The sequence below is a fragment of the Heterodontus francisci genome, chromosome 47, assembly GCF_036365525.1.
Source record: "Heterodontus francisci isolate sHetFra1 chromosome 47, sHetFra1.hap1, whole genome shotgun sequence".
NCBI lineage: Eukaryota > Metazoa > Chordata > Chondrichthyes > Heterodontiformes > Heterodontidae > Heterodontus > Heterodontus francisci.
Window position 1 is genome coordinate 970,519 of NC_090417.1, and position 20,880 is coordinate 991,398.

At 46.0% G+C, this 20,880-nt stretch overlaps 1 protein-coding gene across 3 annotated transcripts in view; it reads right to left on the bottom strand.

The window, feature by feature from the left end:
* dock5 (dedicator of cytokinesis 5) overlaps positions 1-20,880 on the bottom strand; it is a 108,135-nt gene that overhangs the window by 61,037 nt on the left and 26,218 nt on the right. For 2 of the 3 annotated variants that reach the window (XM_068023004.1, XM_068023005.1), the window contains exons 2-8: positions 19,392-19,475; positions 12,765-12,805; positions 10,712-10,767; positions 6,880-6,976; positions 4,770-4,918; positions 1,905-2,040; positions 610-767 (exon numbers count right to left, since the gene is read on the bottom strand). In XM_068023004.1, the coding sequence (XP_067879105.1) occupies positions 610-767; positions 1,905-2,040; positions 4,770-4,918; positions 6,880-6,976; positions 10,712-10,767; positions 12,765-12,805; positions 19,392-19,475 (721 nt within the window). Of the gene's footprint in view, positions 1-609; positions 768-1,904; positions 2,041-4,769; positions 4,919-6,879; positions 6,977-10,711; positions 10,768-12,764; positions 12,806-19,391; positions 19,476-20,880 lie in introns of those variants that run through there. The other variant, XM_068023006.1, reaches the window with a different exon arrangement.

The following is a 20,880-nucleotide window of genomic DNA, read 5'->3' on the forward strand; positions in this document are numbered from 1 at the left end:
AGTGAGTAACAAATTATACTGATGATTGGTTGGCAAGTCAACTCTGATTGGTCAGGGTGTTGCCATGGAGGATGCACCAGGGAACTACTGCTTACGTTTAATACAAAAAAGGTGCGACACCTGGAAATGTTCCCTTTTGCCTACAAATGATATCGGGATAAGTGCAGGAAGGCGGAGTTAAGATAGAAGATCAGCATGATCTTGTCGAACAGGCTCAAGAGGCCAAATGGGCTACTCCATGCAACTATTTCGTATCTTCTTCTGTGTAAGCAAATTGGGTACGGACAAGGGATGACATCTGAGCTCCTCCTGGTCTTTTTGCTTTGATATGAGCCTACGGCCCTTCGAGAGGGTGCAGAGGAGATTTACCACAGAGATGCCAGTGGTGAGGAACTTCAATTGTGTGGACAGACTCGAGAAGCTGGGATTGTTCTCCTCAGAGCAGAGATGGTTAAGGGGTGATTTAAATAGGGGATGGGGGAGTGGGGCTGGGGTTTGGCCTGTGGAGCATAAACGCCAGCACACAGCTGCGGGGCTGAATGGCCCATTTCTCTTCTCTTTGATTCTCGGTATTTGTCCAGGGGCTCACCTCCTCGAAGGGTAACGTACCTGATGAACTCAGACTGAACGGGGTCATAAAGGGACATCAGCAGTTCAGCATCCTCCCCGATGTTGCAGACAAAATTCTTCAAGTTGACGTACAGACTGTATGTGTGCGTGGTGCTGAATATAGATGGTCGCCTCACCTCCATATTGTGACTCCTAGACTGAACAAGAGAGAGAGAGAAAGGGAAAGAAAAACACAAGTAAACGCATGATGAAGACACTGTTGATGACTACACCTAATGTTATTGACTGTATCTCTACTGATATTACTTATTGCTGAGGGCCAGCTGTGGCTCAGTAGGTAGCACTCTTGTCTGTGACACAAAAGGTTGTGGGTTCAATCCCACTCTGGAGACTTGAGTACAAAATGTAAGCTAGCACTGTAGTGAGGGAGCACAGCACTGGCAGAGGGGCAGTACAGAGGGAGTACTGCGCTGTCGGAGGATTAGCATTGAGGGAGTGCTGCACTGTCAGAGGGTCAGCACCGAGGGAGTACCGCACTGTTAGAGGGTCAGTAATGATGGAACAATGTGCTGTTGGGGTGGGGCGGTAGTGGGCATGTGTTGCATTGTTGATGGCGTAGTGGTAATGTCACTAAACTAATAATTCAGAAGCCTAGGGAACATGGGTTCAAATTACATCATGCCAGCTGGTGGAATTTAAATCTGGAGTCTCAGTTATAATGCCATGAAACTATCAATTGTTATATTTAAAAAAAAACATCTGGTTCACTAATGTCCTTTAGGGAAGGAAATCTGCCCTCCTTACCTGGTCTGGCCTACATGGGACTCCAGACCCACAGCCATGTGGTTGACTCTTAACTGCCCTCTGAAAGGGCCGAGCAAGCCACTCAGTTGTCAAGGGTAATTAGGGATGGACAACAAATACTGGGCCTTGCCAGCAACTCCCACATCCCATGAAAGGATAAAAAGAAGTACTGAGGGATGCTGCACATTAAAACAATGGCTGCACTTCATTGGCTAGAAAGCAGTTTGGGATGTTCTGAAGTTGCAATTTCCTTCTTAATCACCTCCCTCAACTGTCAATAACTCCACTCTTAAACCAAATTACGAAACAAGGGAGGAAACTGGAAGTGGGAATAAAGAAGGACGTTGAAGTGCTGAAGTTCCCACGATAACATGATGTGGGCACCATGCACCTTGTCCTCTTCTTTGGCAATGACAAGTGAGCAGGAAGGGAAGCTGGAGAGTGTAACAGACGCAGATGTGCTTGGTCCTAGAGTTGTAATGTGTTGGAAAGTGGGGTTTAGCTGACATGGGCGGGAAGGAAAAAACTACCTTCTCCTCCTGAATCCTCTCGTCAATCCCTCGGGAGATGGACTCATGAGCTTTGAAGAGAGTGATGGTGCTGGTCAGATCAGGGTCCAGAATGTTGCCATTTTCATCTCGAACCACCAAGTCGAGGCCAAGAATTCTGAAAGGGGACAGAACCGGCATTAGGAACTGCAACAGAATATTTCTAAATGGAGGTGAAGGAGGAAGGCAGGCAGCGCAGTATCATCTGTGGCTCAAATGGCTAGAACGGGTAGCTCTCAGTCTGACCATTTTTTTTGTTTTACTCATGGGATGTGGGCGTCGCTGGCTGGGCCAGCCTTTATTGCCCATCCCTAACTGACCTGGAAAAGGTGGTGGTGAGCAGCCTTCTTGAACCGCTGCAGTCCACGTGATGTAGGTACACCCACAGTGCTGTTAGGAATGGAGTTCCAGGATTTTGACCCAGCGACAGTGAAGGAACGGCAATATAGTTCCAAGTCAGGATGGTGTGTGCCTTGGAGGGGAACTTCCAGGTGGTGGTGTTCCCATGCGTCTGCTGCCCTTGTCCTTCTAGGTGGTGGAGTTCGCGGGTTTGGAAAGTGTTGTCGAAAGAACCTTGGTGAGTTGCTGCAGTGCATCTTGTAAATGGTACACACTGCTGCCACTGTGCGTCAGTGGTGGAGGGACTGAATGTTTAAAGGGGTGTCAATCAAGCGGGCTGCTCGGTCCTGGATGGTGTCAAGCTTCCTGAGTGTTGTTGGAGCTGCCCTCATCCAGGCAAGTGGAGAGTATTCCACCACACTCCTGACTTGTGCCTTGTAGATGTTGGACAGGCTTTGGGGAAACAGGAGGCGAGTTACTCACTGCTGAATTCCCAGCCTCTGACTTGCTCTTGAACTCATGGTAGTTATGTGGCTAGTCCAGTTCAGTTTCTGGTCAATAGTGACCCCCAGAATGTTGATAGAGGGGGATTCAGCGATGGTAATGCCATTGAACATTAAGGGGAGATGGTTCTCTTGTTGGAGATAGTCATTACCTGGCACTTGAGTGGCACGAATGTTACTGGCCACTTATCAGCTCAAGCCTGGATGTGGTCCAGGTCTTGCTGCATCTAGACATGGGCTGCTTCAGTATCTGAGGAGTCACGAATGGTGCTGAACATTGTGTAATCATCATCAAACATCCCACTTCTGACCTTATTATGCAGGAAAGGTCATTGATGAACCAGCTGAAGATGGTTGGGCCTAGGACACTACCCTGAGGCACTCCTGCACAGTGATGTCCTGGAGCTGAGATGATTGACCTCCAACAACCACAACCATCTGCCTTTGTGCTAGATATGACTCCAACCAGCAGAGAGGTTTCCCCCTGATTCCCAATGACTCCAGTTTTGCTAGGGCTCCTTGTGGGTTCAAAACCGACTTCAGTGCAAAAATCTAAGCTGACATCCAGAGAAGGCTGCACTGTCGTAACTGCCGTCTTTGAGATGAGACATGAAGCCAAGCCTGCTGTCTCAGGTGGACGCAAAACGTTGTGTGGCACTATTTTGAAGAAGAGTAGGCGCATTCTCTTGGTCGACATTTATCCCTTGACCAACACCTAAAACAGATGATCTGTTTCATTTGTGTTTGAGGGAGCTTGCTGTGTGCAAATTGTTGCCGCACTTCCTGCATTACAACACTTAAAAGGTAAATAGTCGTTAAAAGTACAGAACTTGAGTATTGCTGAAAATAGAGACATGTTGTCGAAGCTTTTCATCTTGCACTCATCAGGACAATCTGCAAGAATATAAATGGAAGGGAAAGCAACAACATACAGTATAAATCCTAGCTGTGTCTTTTAGTTTCTCTTTTAACTCTTAAGCTCCACCCATAAGCTTAAGCAATCAAACACAGGTAAACATAGATAAGTGGACAGACAGATACAATCGAACCCAGATCAATCAAACACTACACTCTCAATATGTCCTGCCACCTTCAAAGATTTATGCACATGCACCCCCAGGTCCCTCTCTCCCTGCACACTCTTTAGAACTGTGCCATTAAGTCTATATAGCCTCTCCCTATTCTCTCTGCCAAAGTGCATCAGCTTACTCTTCTCGATGTTAAATTTCATCTGCCACTTGTCTGCCCATTCTGCTAGCCTATCTATATCCTGTTGCAGTCGATTGGTATCATCCTCACAGTTTGTTACACCTCCAAGTTTGGTATCATCGTCAAATTTTGAAATTCTACTCTGTATTCCAATATCCAAGTCATATATCAAGAAAAGCAGTGGTCCTGGCACTCTCTGATAGACCACTGTCTATCATCCTCCAGCCTGAAAAACAATCATCTACCACGACTTGCTGTTAAGCCAAGATTCCAGGTTATTGGCGCAATGATGAAGTAATGGTGATGTATGTTCACAAGGCAGGATGGTGTGTATAACTTGGAGGAGAACTTGGGAGGTGATGATGTTCCCCTGACATTTCTGCTCTTGTCCCTCTCTGTAATGGAGGTCACAGGGGAGAGGGAGGCGATGTTGAAGTAAGCTTGATGAGTTATTGCCTTGCATCCTGTACATTGTACACATGGCAACCACCTAACCTGGAGATGGTTGCGAGACTTTTGAATTTGAACCATCCATTGCACGTGCTTTTGCAGCCACGCTGGTCTGCCAAGATGGCTTGGCTTTCTGTTATTTGAGATGGGAGGATTTGGCTTCACAGCAAACAACAAAATCAGATGAGCAACCAAATTGCGTGCCAGGTTTTGTCGATGCATTCGTTTCTTTTTTTATGGTCCCTACAGGAGTTTGACACCCAAATAATGCCATCCCTTCCTTCGCTGAATCATCCAGTACATTTTGGGAAGGTTTCCACATTATTGTGGGAGTCGATGTTCTCACCTATTTCCATAGTCGATCTTGGCAATCACCTTCCCCTTCAGCTCCAACAGCTCGTCCTTCGGGAGCGTCCCAGAAAGGATCTGTGAGCGGCACTCGATCAGATTGTACGTCATTTGCTGCACGTGGTGGAACATGACCTTGTTGCTGTTCTGTAGAGGAGGGGGGGGGGGGGGGGGTGGGGGGCAAGCAAGACAAACTTAGAAAGATGCAGAGCTAGCTTTCCTGCACCAAAAGAGGGACAAAGACGGCACACCCGTTACTTTCCTACGGTTTTTTTTTCAAAACGCTTTCCCCAAGTTTCTTTTTTAAAAAGGCTTGAGATTTGAGGGATCAAGCTTACAATCTCCATGCCAATTTTATTTTTAAGTTAAAAACCTGAATGATAGGAGCAAGCTAGGTGGATCAAATGGGCAGTTAGTTAAATATCTGGCTAGCGACGGGATTGCGAATTCTCGAAGTCGACTGAGTTGACCATGCATTCCATCGGACAGAATGGTTTCAACAAAGTAGGTCTGTCACTCACACTCAAGAGATGATTGTTCATGGGCTAGTTTTGGCTATTTGAATGCGTAAGGCATGACAAGCCTGTCCACTGGCTTTCTTCAGAGTAGGGGCCAGGAATCTCAACTGATTTTGCAGTTTTGTACTCCTTAACTAAGGAAGGATAGACTTGCCTGAGAGGGAGTGCAACAAAGGTTCACTAGACTGATTCTGGAAGGAGGGGATTGTCTTATGAAAGGAGATTGTGTGGACTAGGCCTATATTCCCTGGAATTTAGAAGGAGAGTTGATCTCATTGAAATATAAAATTCTTAAGAGGCTTGCCAGGGTAGATGTTGGGAAGATGTTCCCCCTGGCCGGGGAATCTCGAATATGAGGCCACAGTCGCAGAATAAGGAGTCGGCCATTTAGGACAGAGATGAGGAGAAATTTCTTCTCTCAGAGGGTTGTGCATCTTTGGAATTCTCTACCCCAGAGAGCTGTGGATGCTCAGTCGTTGAGTATATTCAAGACAGAGATCGATAGATTTTTAGATACTAAGAATATTAAGGGATATGGGGATAGTGCGGGAAGGTGGAGATGAGGTAGATGATCAGTCATGATTGTACAGAATGGCGGACCAGGCTTTGGCGGGGGGGGATGCCGAATGGCCTACTCCAGCTCCTATTTCTTATGTCCTCATGAATACTTTCTCCTCCCTTGACTGGTATATGGCCAGTTATAAGGTTCCCACTGCTATCCTGGTGGGGAATCATTTAACTCAGCAAGGAGCAGATCTTGAATCTCTCTGATTCATCTCAATATGGTCCATGACTTTGCGGTCGCCCAGCGATAAAAAGGTGTCCCAAACGTATTTTGTGATTTGATAGTTAAAAAAGAAACTTACTGCTCTAGTTTCCCTATGCAGTATCAGGTGGAGAGAATCCAGTAGTAACACGCCTGAAAGCTCTGGGCCTGTTTTAACATGTTGGGAGAGTCACATGGCAACAGCTGTCTGAACACCGAGAGGCCTGTGCGTTTAAGCTTCTGAAGGCCCAAGAAACTAATCCCTTTGTCCAGTGTGCCCTAACTTGTAATTATGATATCAGGTCACTTAGGTCTAAGGGCTGGGCTGTCCACATTTTCAAAGCGCTGCATTTCTTAAAGGCCACGTGACTGCAATCTAAACCCCAGAGGTAAAAATAATGTAAGCAGCTTTCCTTGGGAAGAATGCATCACTCTCACACATGCAGTGTAGGCTACCAGATCATCTGCCACGGGAGTGTCAGCCTGGATTGCCAGACTTATGTCTCCCGACGTGGGACTCGAACTCACAAGCTTCTGAGTTGGAGGTGAGGTGCTACCCACTGAGATGCTACCCACTGAAAGTAAATGGCCCAACAAAGAACAGTATTAAAAATAGGATATAGACAGGGGTCCACTGTTAGGATTCCTGGCCCCATGAAGACAAGGGCCTTTGAGATCTGAAATCCGTTCCCCCAACACAGTAAGATCTGTTATTTGTCAGGAAGGGAAGGATATTGAAATGCGGGCTGGAAATATGTAATGCTTCCCCTGGCTGCCACACAAAACCCCCTTTGCTAAATGATGACGTGACCTTCAGTCCTCACCAGGTAGAGCTTGTGCCAAATCGTGACCCACTCTCTCAGGGTCATGGTGAGCTCTTGGACCAGTGGCACCTCGCTGGGAATGACCATCTCATCCTGTCTATAGAACGGAAACATCAAATTAGCAGGTGACAATGCGCCTGAATCCAAACCAATTGATAATGGAACAAAGCACGAAAAGTTGAGTGTGCGGATTGAATGAAATAATCACGCAGCATTCATAGCATTGATATTGTTATTGTGTCTCTGTACAGTATGGGTCATACAATGAAGAGAGGACATTCCCCTCAAGGCAGTGCAGGGTGGCAAGCGAAATGATAACTGCCTTCTGGAATCTAAGTCACGAGGAGAAATTAAGAAAGTTGGGCTTGTTTTCACTGAATAAGTGGCGATTCTAAGACGACCCACACTTTTTTTTTTCCAGAATTACGAAACACATTGCAAAGCTCGATTCGGGAAAAAAAAAATCTTCACATCGATGAGGAGTTCAAAAAGAGGCTGGGAAATTAGGAGTAAATAAAGAAGTTAGGCCGAAGAATTTCGCCCAAGCAGCAAGACATGTTGGAACCACTAAGGGGAGAGGGCATCAGGACAAGCAAGAGAAATAGATACAACTAGAAACACCCCTCAGGTTTTGAGTATGAAAACAGTGAATGAAGGAATGTGTGGCTCTTGAGAAAGAGGGGATGGAAGAATATGGAGTAGGTATTATTGGGATGAACCAAAAAAGCATGAGCGCACATTGGGCAAAATAGTCTTTTTCCATTCCTAGAGGAAATTGTGGTACCATGCTCGAGTGGCCCAGTAATACTGGATGACTTCAAAGCCTTCTCGACCCTACATTATCCACCAAACCTGTGCTGTTAGGAGCTTGTTCCCTTAACCAATGTGTCCAATTCTTTTATTCCTGGTCCACATTCGGACATCAAAGCATGTTAATTAATTTTAATAAAGTAGTAATTCAGGACTCTTCTGGCTGTTGTCATGGAGGACAATAACAGGTGAAAATGTTACTGCACTGCCAATTCTCTTCAAAACATATGTCACTTCAAGCCTCCCACCACTGTTGACTGACCCATCACCCTGGGTGTCCTTGGTCATAAGTCACAAAGCTAACATGCAAGTGCAGCAAGCAATTAGGAAGGCAAGTCATATGTTGGCCTTTATTGCAAGGGAACTTGAGTAAAGATGTCTTGCTGCAATTGTATGCAGCCTTGGTGGGACCCCACCTGGAGGATTGTGTACAGTTTTGGTCTCCTGACCTAAGGAAGGATATACTTGCCCTAGTGGGAGTGCAACAAAGGTTCACCAGACTGATCCCTGGGATGGTGGGATTGTCCTGTGAGGAGAGATTGAGGAGACTGGGCCTGTATTCTCTAGAGTTTAGGAGAACGAGAGATGATCTCATTGAAACATACAAATTCTTACAGGGGTGATACAGGAAGGATATTTCCCCTGGCTGGGGGCGGTGGAAGACACAATCTCAGAATAAGGGGCAGGCCATTTAGGATTGAGATGAGGAGGAATTTATTCACTCAGAGGGTGGTGAATCTTTGGAATTCCCTACCCCAGAGGGCTGTGGAGGCTCAGTCATTGAAATCGATAGATTTCTACATATTACAGATATCAAGAGATATGGGGATAGTGCGGGAAAATGGCGTTGAGGTAGATCAGCCATGATCTAACTGAGTGGCAGAACAGGTTCGAGGGGCCGAAAGGCCTACTCCTATTTCCTATGTGACCTCAATTCATTCACAAGCTGGAATACTCTCTCTCCAGACACAACAAGTAAAGGGTAATGGCCGATGGGTGTTTTTGTGACTGGAAGGCTGTTTCCAGTGGGGATTCCGTCGGGTTCAGTCTTGGGTCCCTCTCTTTTTGTGTACATATATCAATGGTTTGGACTGACATGTAAGGGGAATGAGTAAAAAGTTTGCAGAAGGTTCAAAAATTGGCCATGTGGTGAACAGTGAGAAAGAAAGCTGTAGACTGCAGGAAGGGCGGGGGGGAGGGGGTAGTTCAGCAGGGCGGAAAGGTAATTACATCCAGAGAAGTGCGAGGTAAGGCAGTTGGGGGGGCCAAGCAAAGCAAGGGAATACACTAGTCATGGTCGGACACTGAGAAGTGTAGAGAAGCAGAGGGACCTTGGAGTGTCTGTCCACATATCACTGAAGGTAGCTGGACAGATAGATAAGGTGGTTAAAGAGGACATATGGGATACTTTCCTTTATTAGCCAAAGTACAGAATATAAGAGCACAACGGTTATTCTAGAACTGTATAAAAACACTAGTTAGGTCATAGCTAGGGTACTGTATACAGTTACGGTCACCATATTATAGCAAGGATGTGGTTGCACTGGAGAGAATACAGAGATTTATGAGGATGTTGTCAGGAATGGAGAATTTTCACTATGAGGAAAGATTGGACAGGCCGGATTTGTTTTCATTGGAATAGAGGAGGCTGAGGGGAGATTTAATTGAGGTGTATAAAATTATGAGGGGCCTGGATAGAGTGGATAGGAAGGAACCATTTCCATTAGCAGAGAGGTCAATAACCAGGGGGCATAGATGGATTAGTGGGGAGTTGAAGAGAAGATTTTTTCACCCAGAGGGTGGTGGGATCTGGAACTCACAGCCTGAAAGGGTGGTAAAGGTAGAAACCCTCATCGCATTTAAAAAACACTTAGATATGCACTTGAAGTGCCGTAACCTACAGGCTACAGACCAAGAGCTGGCAAGTGGGATTAGACTGGATAGCTCTTTTCGGCTAACACAGCATGGGCCGAGTGGCCTCCTTCTGTGCCGTAAATATTTCTATGTTTGTAACTCAAGTGCAGAAGTCATAGGGATAGATCACGACTTTGTGCCAGAGTGTAAAATGGATGCTATTTATTCCCATCGAAGTCAACAGTGGTGTTAAAAATGGGGAGAGATGTAAAGTGGGATGGCAAATCTCTATCATCTGTTTTACAGTTTCGCACCAAGGCATATAGAATAAAATAAAAACATACTGGAAATACTCAGCACTGAATATTTCAGGTCGATGACTTTTCATCAGGCCCGGGAAAACTTAGAAATACAATTGCTTTTAAACAAGTGAAATGGGGAAAGGGGAAGAAGAACAAAAAGGAAGGTCTGTGATAGGCTGGAAGACGGGAGAGATTAAATGATTAAATGAGTGGAATGGGCTAAGTTAAAAAAACAAAGGATGTGTCCAGAGGAGGCGTGAATGGCAGGATAATGAACCGCTGTCTGAAAGAAGGAAAAATAAGGGGAAAACCGAAACCGGAGAAGAAAAAAAGGAAACAAAATGGGGGGGCAGAGGTTATGGTCTAAAATTGTTGAGCTCAATGTCGAGTCCAGAAGGCTGCAAAGTGCCTTATCGAAAGATAAGGTGTCGTTCCTCGTGTTTCGGATGGATGTTAAACCAAAGGAATAGTGTGGGAGGCCGAGGACAGAGAGATCAGAGTGGTCGATCTCATGGTCTAGAACTGCCCTGCAGGGCAGTCTTCCAGATTAGCTGGACGCAGGATGAAAATTTCACCCACCCATGTCACACTCGATTGAGGTACGCATGCTAATACTGCTCCCCTGACAAAGCCCCAGTGGCACTGAAGAAGGAAATAGTCTTCCTAATTCGAGCAGCCACCCTTGGGTGATTAGACAGGTCGGGAGTGGAGGCACTGCTGAGCGTGCGTGAATTCTAAGCGTGCGCGGGCGAGGGATCGATGCCACACAAGGATGCGCAGAGCTGCCCTTTGCAGCAAGCATTAGATTGCGGTGCTCTCAGCGGATATCTGCTACACTATCCTAGCCCCGAAGACACTGTACTCACCCTCCTCCTTCAACTTTTGCCTCTTTTAAATGAATGTACGTCATAGGAAAAATGCCCTGTGAAGTGAGGAGAGAAACAGCAGTTAATTGAATCCACACAGAGTAAATAAAAAAAGACTCGCGTTTATCTAGCGCGTTGCCCAACCACCAGAATGCCTCAAAGCACTTCACAGCCAATGAAGCACTTAGAATCATTTACGACACAGAAGGCGGCCATTCGGCCCAGCGACTCTATGCCAGCCCTCCACGCCGCAGTCGCTGTTACAATGGAGGAAACGCGGCCACCAATTTGCACAGCAAGCTCCCGCAAACAGCAAAGAGAGAATGTTTCACGTGCTGTTGGTTGAGGGATAAATATCGGCCAGGCCATCAGGGTTAATACCCCTGCTCGTCTTCAAAATCAGTGCAATGGGATCTCTTACATCCACCTGCACAGGGATATGAGACCTTGGTTTAACATCTCAGCTGAAAGACAGCCCTCAGTGCTGTACTGGAGTGTCGGCCTGGATTTTTGCGCTCAAGGCCTGGAGAGGGACTTGAATCTAGAAACTTATGACTCAGAGACAAGAGTGTTACCCACTAAGCTCTCCACTCTTGTCTCAAAACCACTAATTCAGACCAGAAGCACTGCTGCCCGCACCCCCCCACTCCCTCCCCCTCCAGTCCCCGCAGAACCTCAGTCGAGTAGCATATCGTCAAGCAAGACTAGAAATTGGTCTGGGTCATTTTATGTCTAGGCGTGGGAATCGCGTGTAGTGTAGGGGCGGCACAGTGGCGCAGTGGTTAGCACTGCAGCCTCACAGCTCCAGCGACCTGGGTTTGGTTCTGCGGTACTGCCTGTGTGGAGTTTGCAAGTTCTCCCTGTGACCGCGTGGGTTTCCGCCGGGTGCTCTGGTTTCTTCCCACATACCAAAGACTTGTGGGTCGATAGGTAAATTGGAAAAATTGCTCCTAGTGTAGGTAGGTGGTAGGAGAATTAAGGGAAGGTGGGGACGTGAGAGGGAAAATGGGATTAATGTAGGATTAGTATAAATGGGTGGTTGATGGTCGGCACGGACTCATTGGGCCTGTTTCAGTGCGGTATCTCTCTATTACTCTATGACTCTATGTTGAGCTAAACATTTACCGTGCTGCTGGCTGCCTCTGTGCCCAGCAGCATTTGCTGATGGCACATCGTGCAGCCAGCCTTCCGCTCTTAAAGGCAGGCTGCAAGCATCAAAACTATTCGACCATGGTGGGAGGCACCTCAAAGCCAAAGCAGTTGCTGTCCTCCACCTGATAACCTCACCCAGGTATTTGTCGGCAGGGAGTCAGAAAAGGTCTGAGGAGAGACACAAGACTCCCTACATTCTTGAAAGAAACTCGCTGAAGAATAACAAACATTACTGCTGTAGGTTAGTTAAGGCAAGTCCAGCACAGGGCTTTAACTTAAGGAGGGGAAGTGGGATCATAGAGTGATGCAGCCCAGAAAGAGGCCCTTCAGCCCACCTTGTCTGTGCTGGCTCTTTGAAAATGATTAGTCTCCTACCATTCCCGCACTGCACTGCAGCATACACATAATCTATTGCTGACAACAGCAACATTTGGCAGAGCTTTTCATCTTGCATTCATCAGGGCAATTCACAAGAATACCAAGGTTGTGCCAGTTTTCATTCCCAAACGTATCACAAAAAACTTTCCCTTACATTGGTATTCTTGCGAATTGCCCTGATGAATGCAAGATGAAAAGCTTCGACAATATGTCTCTGTTTTCAGCAACACTGAAGTTCTGTACTAACAAACGACTATTTAATCTATTGCAATTTTAAGTTGCATTGAGAATAGGTAAAAGGTAAAATGTCTTTAATGAGAATCAGCAAGGCTGTGAATAATCTGCCAGGCAATGTAATGGGCACACAAATACCTTCAGCACAACAATAAAGGCAAACAACAATAACAGAGGGAGTGGCTGCAAGGTCTCAATTTATCCATGACTTTTCTTGTAACTTGGAGTTTTAAATATATGTTGTCCTGTAGTAACAATGCAACAGCAGTAAGAAGAAAAGGCACAGTACCTTTTTGGATTTATTCCGAAGACTATAGCCTCTGTACCAACCTGTGCAGAAATACAGATTAATATTAGTATGCACACAGCTTCTCAGCCAACATTTTTAAACATGTGAGGCAAGAAATTGGTCTGGTCAAATTTATTTTAGACATGGGAATCGTGCTAATGTTGGGCTAAGCATTTCCGTGCTGCTGGCTGCCTCTGCACTCAGCATGGGGCCCAGCAGCGTTTGTTGATGGTGCATCACACCGCCAGCCTTCTGCTCTTAAAGGCAGTCTGACCTTCTTAAAGGGAAACTGCACCGAATTACAGAGGGCTAAATACTATTGCGGCAACTTTAAGGAAATCGGAACATCAGGGCCATGAGTAGGGTGACGGATGCGGCGCAGGAGGCTTTAATGGTGGAGGCAGACAGGAGGAGAGATGCCATGGTTACGCGGGGTGCCAGGAGGCCTTAAAGGACCACCCTTAGATAGGTCAATCCTCGGCATTTGACCCCGAGGACCTGAAGTGGTATCACAAGCAATCGAATGACCTAACATGGGTGGCCATGTTCACATGGCATCTCGTACTCACTGCTCCACCAGCCTCTCTCAAGGCACCACACCACCATCACCCACCCAGCACCACTCTCTGGCACACAGGACTCACGCCTAACACCACCTCACCCTCACACCATTCTAGTCAATCCCTTCTGCACCCTCTCTAAGGCCTTGACATCCTTTCAATAGCGTGGTGCCCAGAATTGAACACAGTACTCCAGCTGAGGCCAAACCAATGTTTTATAATGGCTTGGCATAACCTTCTTTGTACTCCCTTTATTCATTTTGCTAACAAGTCTGCGATACTTTGACAAATGTCTTTTGAAAGTCTATAAACACAACATGAACCGCACTGCCTTCATCAACCCTCTCCACTACTTCATCAAGGAACTCAAGCAAGTTAGTCAAACATGATATGCCATTAATTTATTAGTCCATACTCACGCAAATGCCAATTCATTTTGTACCAGCTTAATGTCTCTAAAAGTTTCCCCGCCATTGGCGTTAGGCTGACAGGCCTCTGGTTAATTACTCTCCCCTTATTTGAACAGGGGTGTAACATCTGTAGTATTTCCAAGTTCGCGGATGACACAAAACTAGGTGGGAATGTGTGTTGTGAGGAAGATGCAAAGTGGCTTCAAAGGGATTTGGACAGGCTAAGTGAATGGGTAAGAACATGGCAGATGGAATATAATGTGGAAAAATGTGAGGTTACCCACTTTGGTAGGAGGGACAGATGTGCAAATGGTAAGAGGGTCAAATGATAAGAGATTAGAAAGTGTAGATATACAAAGGAACCTGGGTGTCCTTGTCAATAAGTCACTGAAAGCTAACATGCAGGTGCAGCAAGAAATTAGGAAGGCTAATGGTATGTTGGCCTTTATCGCAAGAGGATTTGAGTAGTGAAGTCTTGCTTCAATTGTATAGAACCTTGGTTAGACCGCACTTGGATTACTGTGGGCAGTTTTGGTCACTTTACCTTAGGAAGGATATTATTACCATAGAGGGAGTGTAACTAAGGTTCACCAGACTTGGTCCCGGGATGGCGGGACTGTCCTATGAAGAGAGAGTGGGGAAACCGGGCCTGTATTCTCTATAGAGTTTCAAAGAATGAGAGGTGATCTCATTGAAACCTACAAAATACTGGAAGGGATAGACAGGATAGATGCAGGTAAGATATTTCCCCTGGTTGGGGAGTCTAGAACCAGGGGACACAATTTCAAAATAAGCCACTTAGGACAGAGCTGAGGAGAAATTTCTTTACTCAGAGGGTTGTGAATCTTTGGAATTCTCTATCCCAAGAGGGCTGTGGAAGCTCAGTCATTGTGATTGTTTAAAGCAGAGATTGACAGATTTCTAAATACCAATGACATAAAGGGATATGAGGAAAAAGGCATTGAAGTGGATGGTCAGCCATGATCATATTGAATGGCGGGGCAGGCTCGATGGGCTGAATGGCCTGCTCCTATGTTCCAGTCTTCTGGTACCACTCCCATACCCAAAGAAGATTTTTTTTGAGACTTGTTCAAGGTATGCAGGCATTTATTGCCCATTCCTAATTGCCCTGAAGAAGATGGTGGTGAACCACTTCTTGAACCACTGTCGTCCATGTACATTCACAGTCTCATTGTTTTTCATTGTGGTTTTTGATACAACTGACTGGCTTGCTCGGCCATTTCAGAGGGCAGTTAAGAAACAACCACATTGCTGGGAGTCTGGAATCACATGAGGGCCGGATCGGGTAAGGATGGTCGATTTCCTTCCCTAAAGGCATCCTCTTTACCTATTTTTAACCTATCTAATACCACAGCTGCCGCCTTTGTTATTGCTACATTCGCAGCTTTCTCTTCTCCAGTGAAGACAGACGCAAAGTACTCATTTAATATCTCAGCCATGCCTTTCCTGGTTCCCACTCAGCCCCACCCTTCCTTTAACTACCCCTTTTGTAAAGACTTATTTGTTGGTAAGGCTGTTGCAATGATTCGACTGGGTTTGCCGAGATATTGTGAAATGTTTTCCATCCCTCATCAGAATTGTTGATCAAGGCTTTGATGCCCCAAAATCAGAGCCTGGCACAGAGAGGATGGGCCAAATGGCCTGCCGCTGTGCTATACGTTCGGCATGCGCAGCTGAGTTGACAGGAGTGGGCATCTCCAACGTTCTGTTTCAATGAGGTTACTTAATCTGCCTTCCTCTACACACACCAACTAAGACTTTTTAAGTGCACTGAATAATTAACTTGAAATCAGTGCGTGGGGCAAGTGTTGAAATATTTCCAGGCTATTGCTCAAGATCGGACTGGCAGGAGTCCAGAAACAATGTTCAGACTGGGATGTTCAAACGCATCCAGACGGTGATTCTGTTGTTTGTCGGGGCTTAAACTGGGGAACTAAATGTCACTGTGGGCTCAAAGCCGATTATTTCAGCCCTTGGGTAGGTGATTTATTTTTATTCAAGAGTATTAAGGTTCTGGAGGGCAGATGGAGTTAAGACACAGATCAGCCATGATCTAATGGAATGGCGGAACAGAACCGAGGGGCGGAATAGCCTCCTATTCTTATATCTCGGCTGATACAAAGTCCAAGTTATCACTTTTTTTTCCCTTTTTCCAGGTTGATTGTGAATTCAGACCGTCTAGCAATGCTTCCTCTGTGACCCCCATGTGCCTTGTTGGGTGGTATTGCGCCATAGTTAGGCCCCAGATCCAACCAACCGCCCTCAGTGCCCTTGGACAGGTCAAAGGTAAAGTTCCTGATGGCTATCTAAGATTTCAATAGCACCTTTCATATTTCAATGAGATCACCTCTCATTTTTCTAAATTCCAGGGAACATAGGCCAAGTCCAGTCAATCTCTCTGCATAGGACAATCCCCTCATCCCAGGAATCAGGCTAGTGGACCTTCATTGTAATCCCAAAGTGCTTTACAGCCAATGAAATACTTTTGAAGTTTAGTCGCGGATGTAGGGAAAGCCAATTTGCACACAGCAAGCTCCCACAAACTCTAATGTGATAATGACCAGTTTTAGCGATTACGGTGAAGGGATAAATATTGGGGCCAGGACACCAGGGAGAACACCCCTGCTCTTCTTCCAAGTTGTGTCACAGAATCTTTTACATCCACCTGAGGGGGTGAACAGGACCTCGGTTTAACGTCTCATCTGAAAGATGGCACCTCCGACAGTGCAGCACTCCCTCTATACTGCACTGAAGGGTCAGCCAAGACTACATGCTTAAGGCTACGAAGTGGGGCTGGAACCCACGACCTACCGAAACCAAGTGACTCCCTGCATGTGTAAGGTCGGTGGCTGGCAGGATCAAGCGGAGCTACACTGCATGCCTACATTCGCTGTTCATGTCATACATGAAGAACCCCCTTTGGGAATGAAGTACAGTGGAACTGTCCTCTAGCATGGGAACACTTTCAGGAGAGCACTTGAACAAAAACGCGCCAAGGGCATTCAGTACCCAAAGGGTTAACCATCGGCTCTCATTACTGGCCACGTGTGACCCTGTAAAAGCAGAAGGATTGACTGCACCACAGCTGTCCCCATTACCTCATGCTACAAAGGCCCCACAACACTGATTATTCCCACATGGAGGGAGTGCCCCAGCTGAAGGGGAACATAACTCTGAAATTCCCCCCCCAACACCCCTCCCCCGGGAGTGACAGCAGGAGGAGCCACCCTGAAGTTGATGATTAATAGGGCAACCCATCATGTTAGCACTCGGCGAAAACGGCAATTCTTTAGTCTCAGCCAAGTCAAGATAAAGCAACTTTGTAGAATATCTGTCGAGCAATGATTTCCAAAAAAAAGTTCTCCATTCAAAAGGCTGAGTGTGTCTCTAGCCTCCCACTCCTTAACATGCCTGCGTTGCAGATGATTCGCAGGCGTTCCTCTGCTGCTTTAGCAGCCCTACATGCAAGGAAGCCAGATGCAAAACTTGTTCTGTGGAATGTTTGGCCTGTGGGGTAGGCCACAGCAGATCACCTTGGGAGCAGTGCTTAGCCACGCGCTGTTTCGAAGGGTTGTTTCACAACTTGAGCAGATTACACACTGCGCGTCAGCCTTCAGAGACAGCACTCGAGGAGGAGGAGGAGAAAGCAGGAATTGCTTAACCCTCCGAGTGCTGGCATTCACTCTGTGAGGCCAAGTTCTATTCTCGTGTCGATGGATCATCTGTTGATTGCACCGCTCAGTACGGGACTGAGCTCCACAAACCAGCAAGGTAGCAAGCTCAATTCCATGTCCGTGCTAAGTTATTTCATCGTAGTTAGAGTGGCAAAAAAAGGACGCTGTAATTGGTCTCCATGCCATAAGAAATAGGAGCTGGGGTAGGCCATTTGGCCCTTTGAGTCTGCTCTGCCATTGTTTACAATCATGGCTGATCTTCTATCTCAAGTCCACCTTCCCGCATTATCCCCATATCCCTCAATTTCCTTAGTATCCAAAAATCTATTGACCTCTGTCTTGAATATACTCAATGACTTAACATCCACAGTTTTCTGGCTTAGAGAATTCCAAAGATTCACAACCCTTTCAGTGAAGAAATTTCTTCCCATTTTAATCCTTATCTGAGACTGTGACCCTGTGCTCTAGATTCCGCAGTCAGGGGAAACATCCTCCCAGTATCTACCCTGTCAAGCCCCTTCAGAATTTTATATGTTTCAATGAGATCACCTCTCATTCTTCTAAATTCCAGGGAATATAGGCCTAGTCTACTCAATCTTTCCTCATAGGACAATCCCCTCATCCCAAGAACCAGTCTAGTGAACCTTCGTTGCAATCCCTCTAGGACATGTTTGTCCTTCCTTAGGTAAGGAGACCAAACCTGTACACAGTACTCTTAAGTGTGGCCTTACCAAGGCCCGATACAATTGCAGTAAGACTTCTTTACTTTTATACTCTAAACCCTTTGTAATAAATGCTAACATACCATTTGCTTTCCTAATTTCTAGCTGTACCTGCGTATTAAATTTCTGTGATTCGTGTACAAGGACACCCAGATCCTTCTGAATACAAACATTTCCCAGTCTCTCACCATTTAAAAAAACTTTGCTTTTCTACTTTTCCTTTCAAAGCGGATAACTTCACATTTCTCCACATTATATTCCCACCTGCCCACTCACTTAACCTGTTTGTATCCCTCTGTGGTCTCCTTGCATTCCTTTCAGCACTTACTTTCCCACATAACTTTGTACTGTCAGCAAACTTGCAGACATTACTCTCAGTCTTTAAGGGAATGTATATTTGGAGCAAATTATGAATTAATTCTTTAAATGCTTGCCAATGCTTATCTATCATTATATCTTTTAATCTAGTTTCCCAATCTACATTTGCCGACTTGTTCCTCATACGCAGTTTGCTTTACATATTTTGCTTTATTCAGATTTAAGACCCTAGTTTTAGACTTAACTAAATCACTCTCAAACTCAAAAAGTCTATCATATTGTTATCACTCTTTCCTAGAGGCTCATTTACTTCAAGGCTATTAATTAACTCTTTCTCACGGCACAATACCAATACCTTAGTTGGCTCCTTGATATACTGATCTAGCAAACTATCATGTATACATTCCATAACCTCGTCCTCCATACCATGACTGCAAATTTGTCCATGTATAAAAATTAAAAGCTAAAAAATTAAGAACTAAATGTACAAACAAGTCCAGGTTCTGTATCCTGCTGCCTCTATCTAAACTCACACCAAGTCCTGTTCACCCATCTCTCCTGTGATCACTGACTCAAACTAAAGATTCTCATCATGGTGCTCAAATCCCTCCCCATCTCTGCATCCTTCTCCAGCCCTACAACCCTCCGAGATCTATGCGCTCCCCAAATTCTGGCATCTTGAGCATCCCCGATTTTAATCGCGCCCCCTCCAGCCGCCTTGATCATAAGCGGTGGAATTCCCTCCCTAAACCTCTCCAATCTCTCTAACTCGTCCCTTTGTAGGACTGGTGCGATGTTGCCTTCAACTGGGGTGGGGCAGACTATAGTGGCTCGATCACAGCATGCACGGACAAGAATTCGGTCCCTACAGGTCTGAGAATAACTTTGCACCGCGAGTGAAAAAGGACGACCTGGAACAAACCTTCGAGCATCTCCAGAATGTGGACTGTGTCTCCCACCTGAAGGGACAGCTCCAGTTCCTGGGTAGCATCATAGTTGTAGATGGCTGGAGAGGGAAAGAAAGCGCAGTTAATTTCAAAGCAAATTAAAAAAGCACAATAAGAGCTTGGGTTACTACTGCACTCAGTATCTCCTCACTGCACTGTCTGGCCAACAGTAGGACATTGGCAATTCTGCTGACTGCAGGGTGTTGAGCCAGCAGTAGTCCTCCTTGTCTGAGCCATTGTCAGACTGTGTCATTAAGGCCAGCAGTTTCACACTCACTGGACTGGACAGAACAACCCCAGCCACTGGGTAATGTAAAAGGGCCAGAGACACAAGACACATTCTGTCCTTGTGCACCTGGAGTGAGCACCCTGCTAACAGAATGGACTCCGCAACGCTGAAAGTCTCAGTCTTGGACTTCGGCACAATGAATTTAGATATATTAGTGGTAGAGAAGCAGGAGGTGATTCATTTTGGCAGGAGGGATGTGGAGGCGCAATATAGGCTTAATGGCCTATAGTTCTAAAGAGTGTACAGGAACAGAGCGACCTGGGGGTGCATGTGCATCGATCTTCGAAGGTGGCAGGACATATTGAGAAAGTAATTAGAAAGGTATTTAGGGGTATTGAGTACAAAAGCAGGGCAGTTATGCTGAACTTTTACAAAGCTCTGGTTAGGTCCCAACTGCAGTATTGCATCCAGTTCTGGTCACCACACTTTAGGAAGGACGTGAGGGTCCTTGAGAGGGTGCAGAAGAGATTTACTGGAATGGTTCCAGGGATGAGGGATTTTAGTTACAAGGTTAGGTTGGAGAAGCTGGGGTTGTTCTCCTTAGAGCAAAGGAGACTGAGGGGAGATTTGATAGAGGTTTACAAGATTCTGACAGGTTTAAATAAGGTAAAGAAAAGCTGTTCCCATTAGCTGACGATACTGTCAAGGCGACTGGAACCAGCGAGTTCTGCTTTTTCCCCCCCCCACAGTCCTGCAAATTTCCCCCTTTGAGTATTTGTCTGGCACTTTAACAGAGAAACACAGCAATGCTGAGTCATCAGTAGGCTTATGACTGCATCGTTAGTTGAGTTAACCCTGCCCTGTCATGCTCATTTTTAACCTCAGTGAGTGCTCCCAGAAAACAGCTTTTTGTTGTCCCATTCAAGGAGGAAAGCAATTGAGGTTTAAGGAGTTGCACAATTTTGAGGGCTTGAGGATGAGTTTGAGTCAGAGCCTTCCTCCCAGTGAGGGTGGAGGAACAGGGGGAGGCTTTTGTGAGAGAGGAAGGTTTAGAGGAGTCCAGAATACAGTAGCACTGATAAGAGAGAGAATGTTTTTTATTCATTCAGGGAATGTGGGCGTCGCTGGCTATGCCAGCAGTCCGTGTGGTGTAGGTACACCCACAGTGCTGTTAGGAAGGGAGTTCCAGGATTTTGACCCAGCGACAGTGAAGGAACAGTGATATAGTTCCAAGT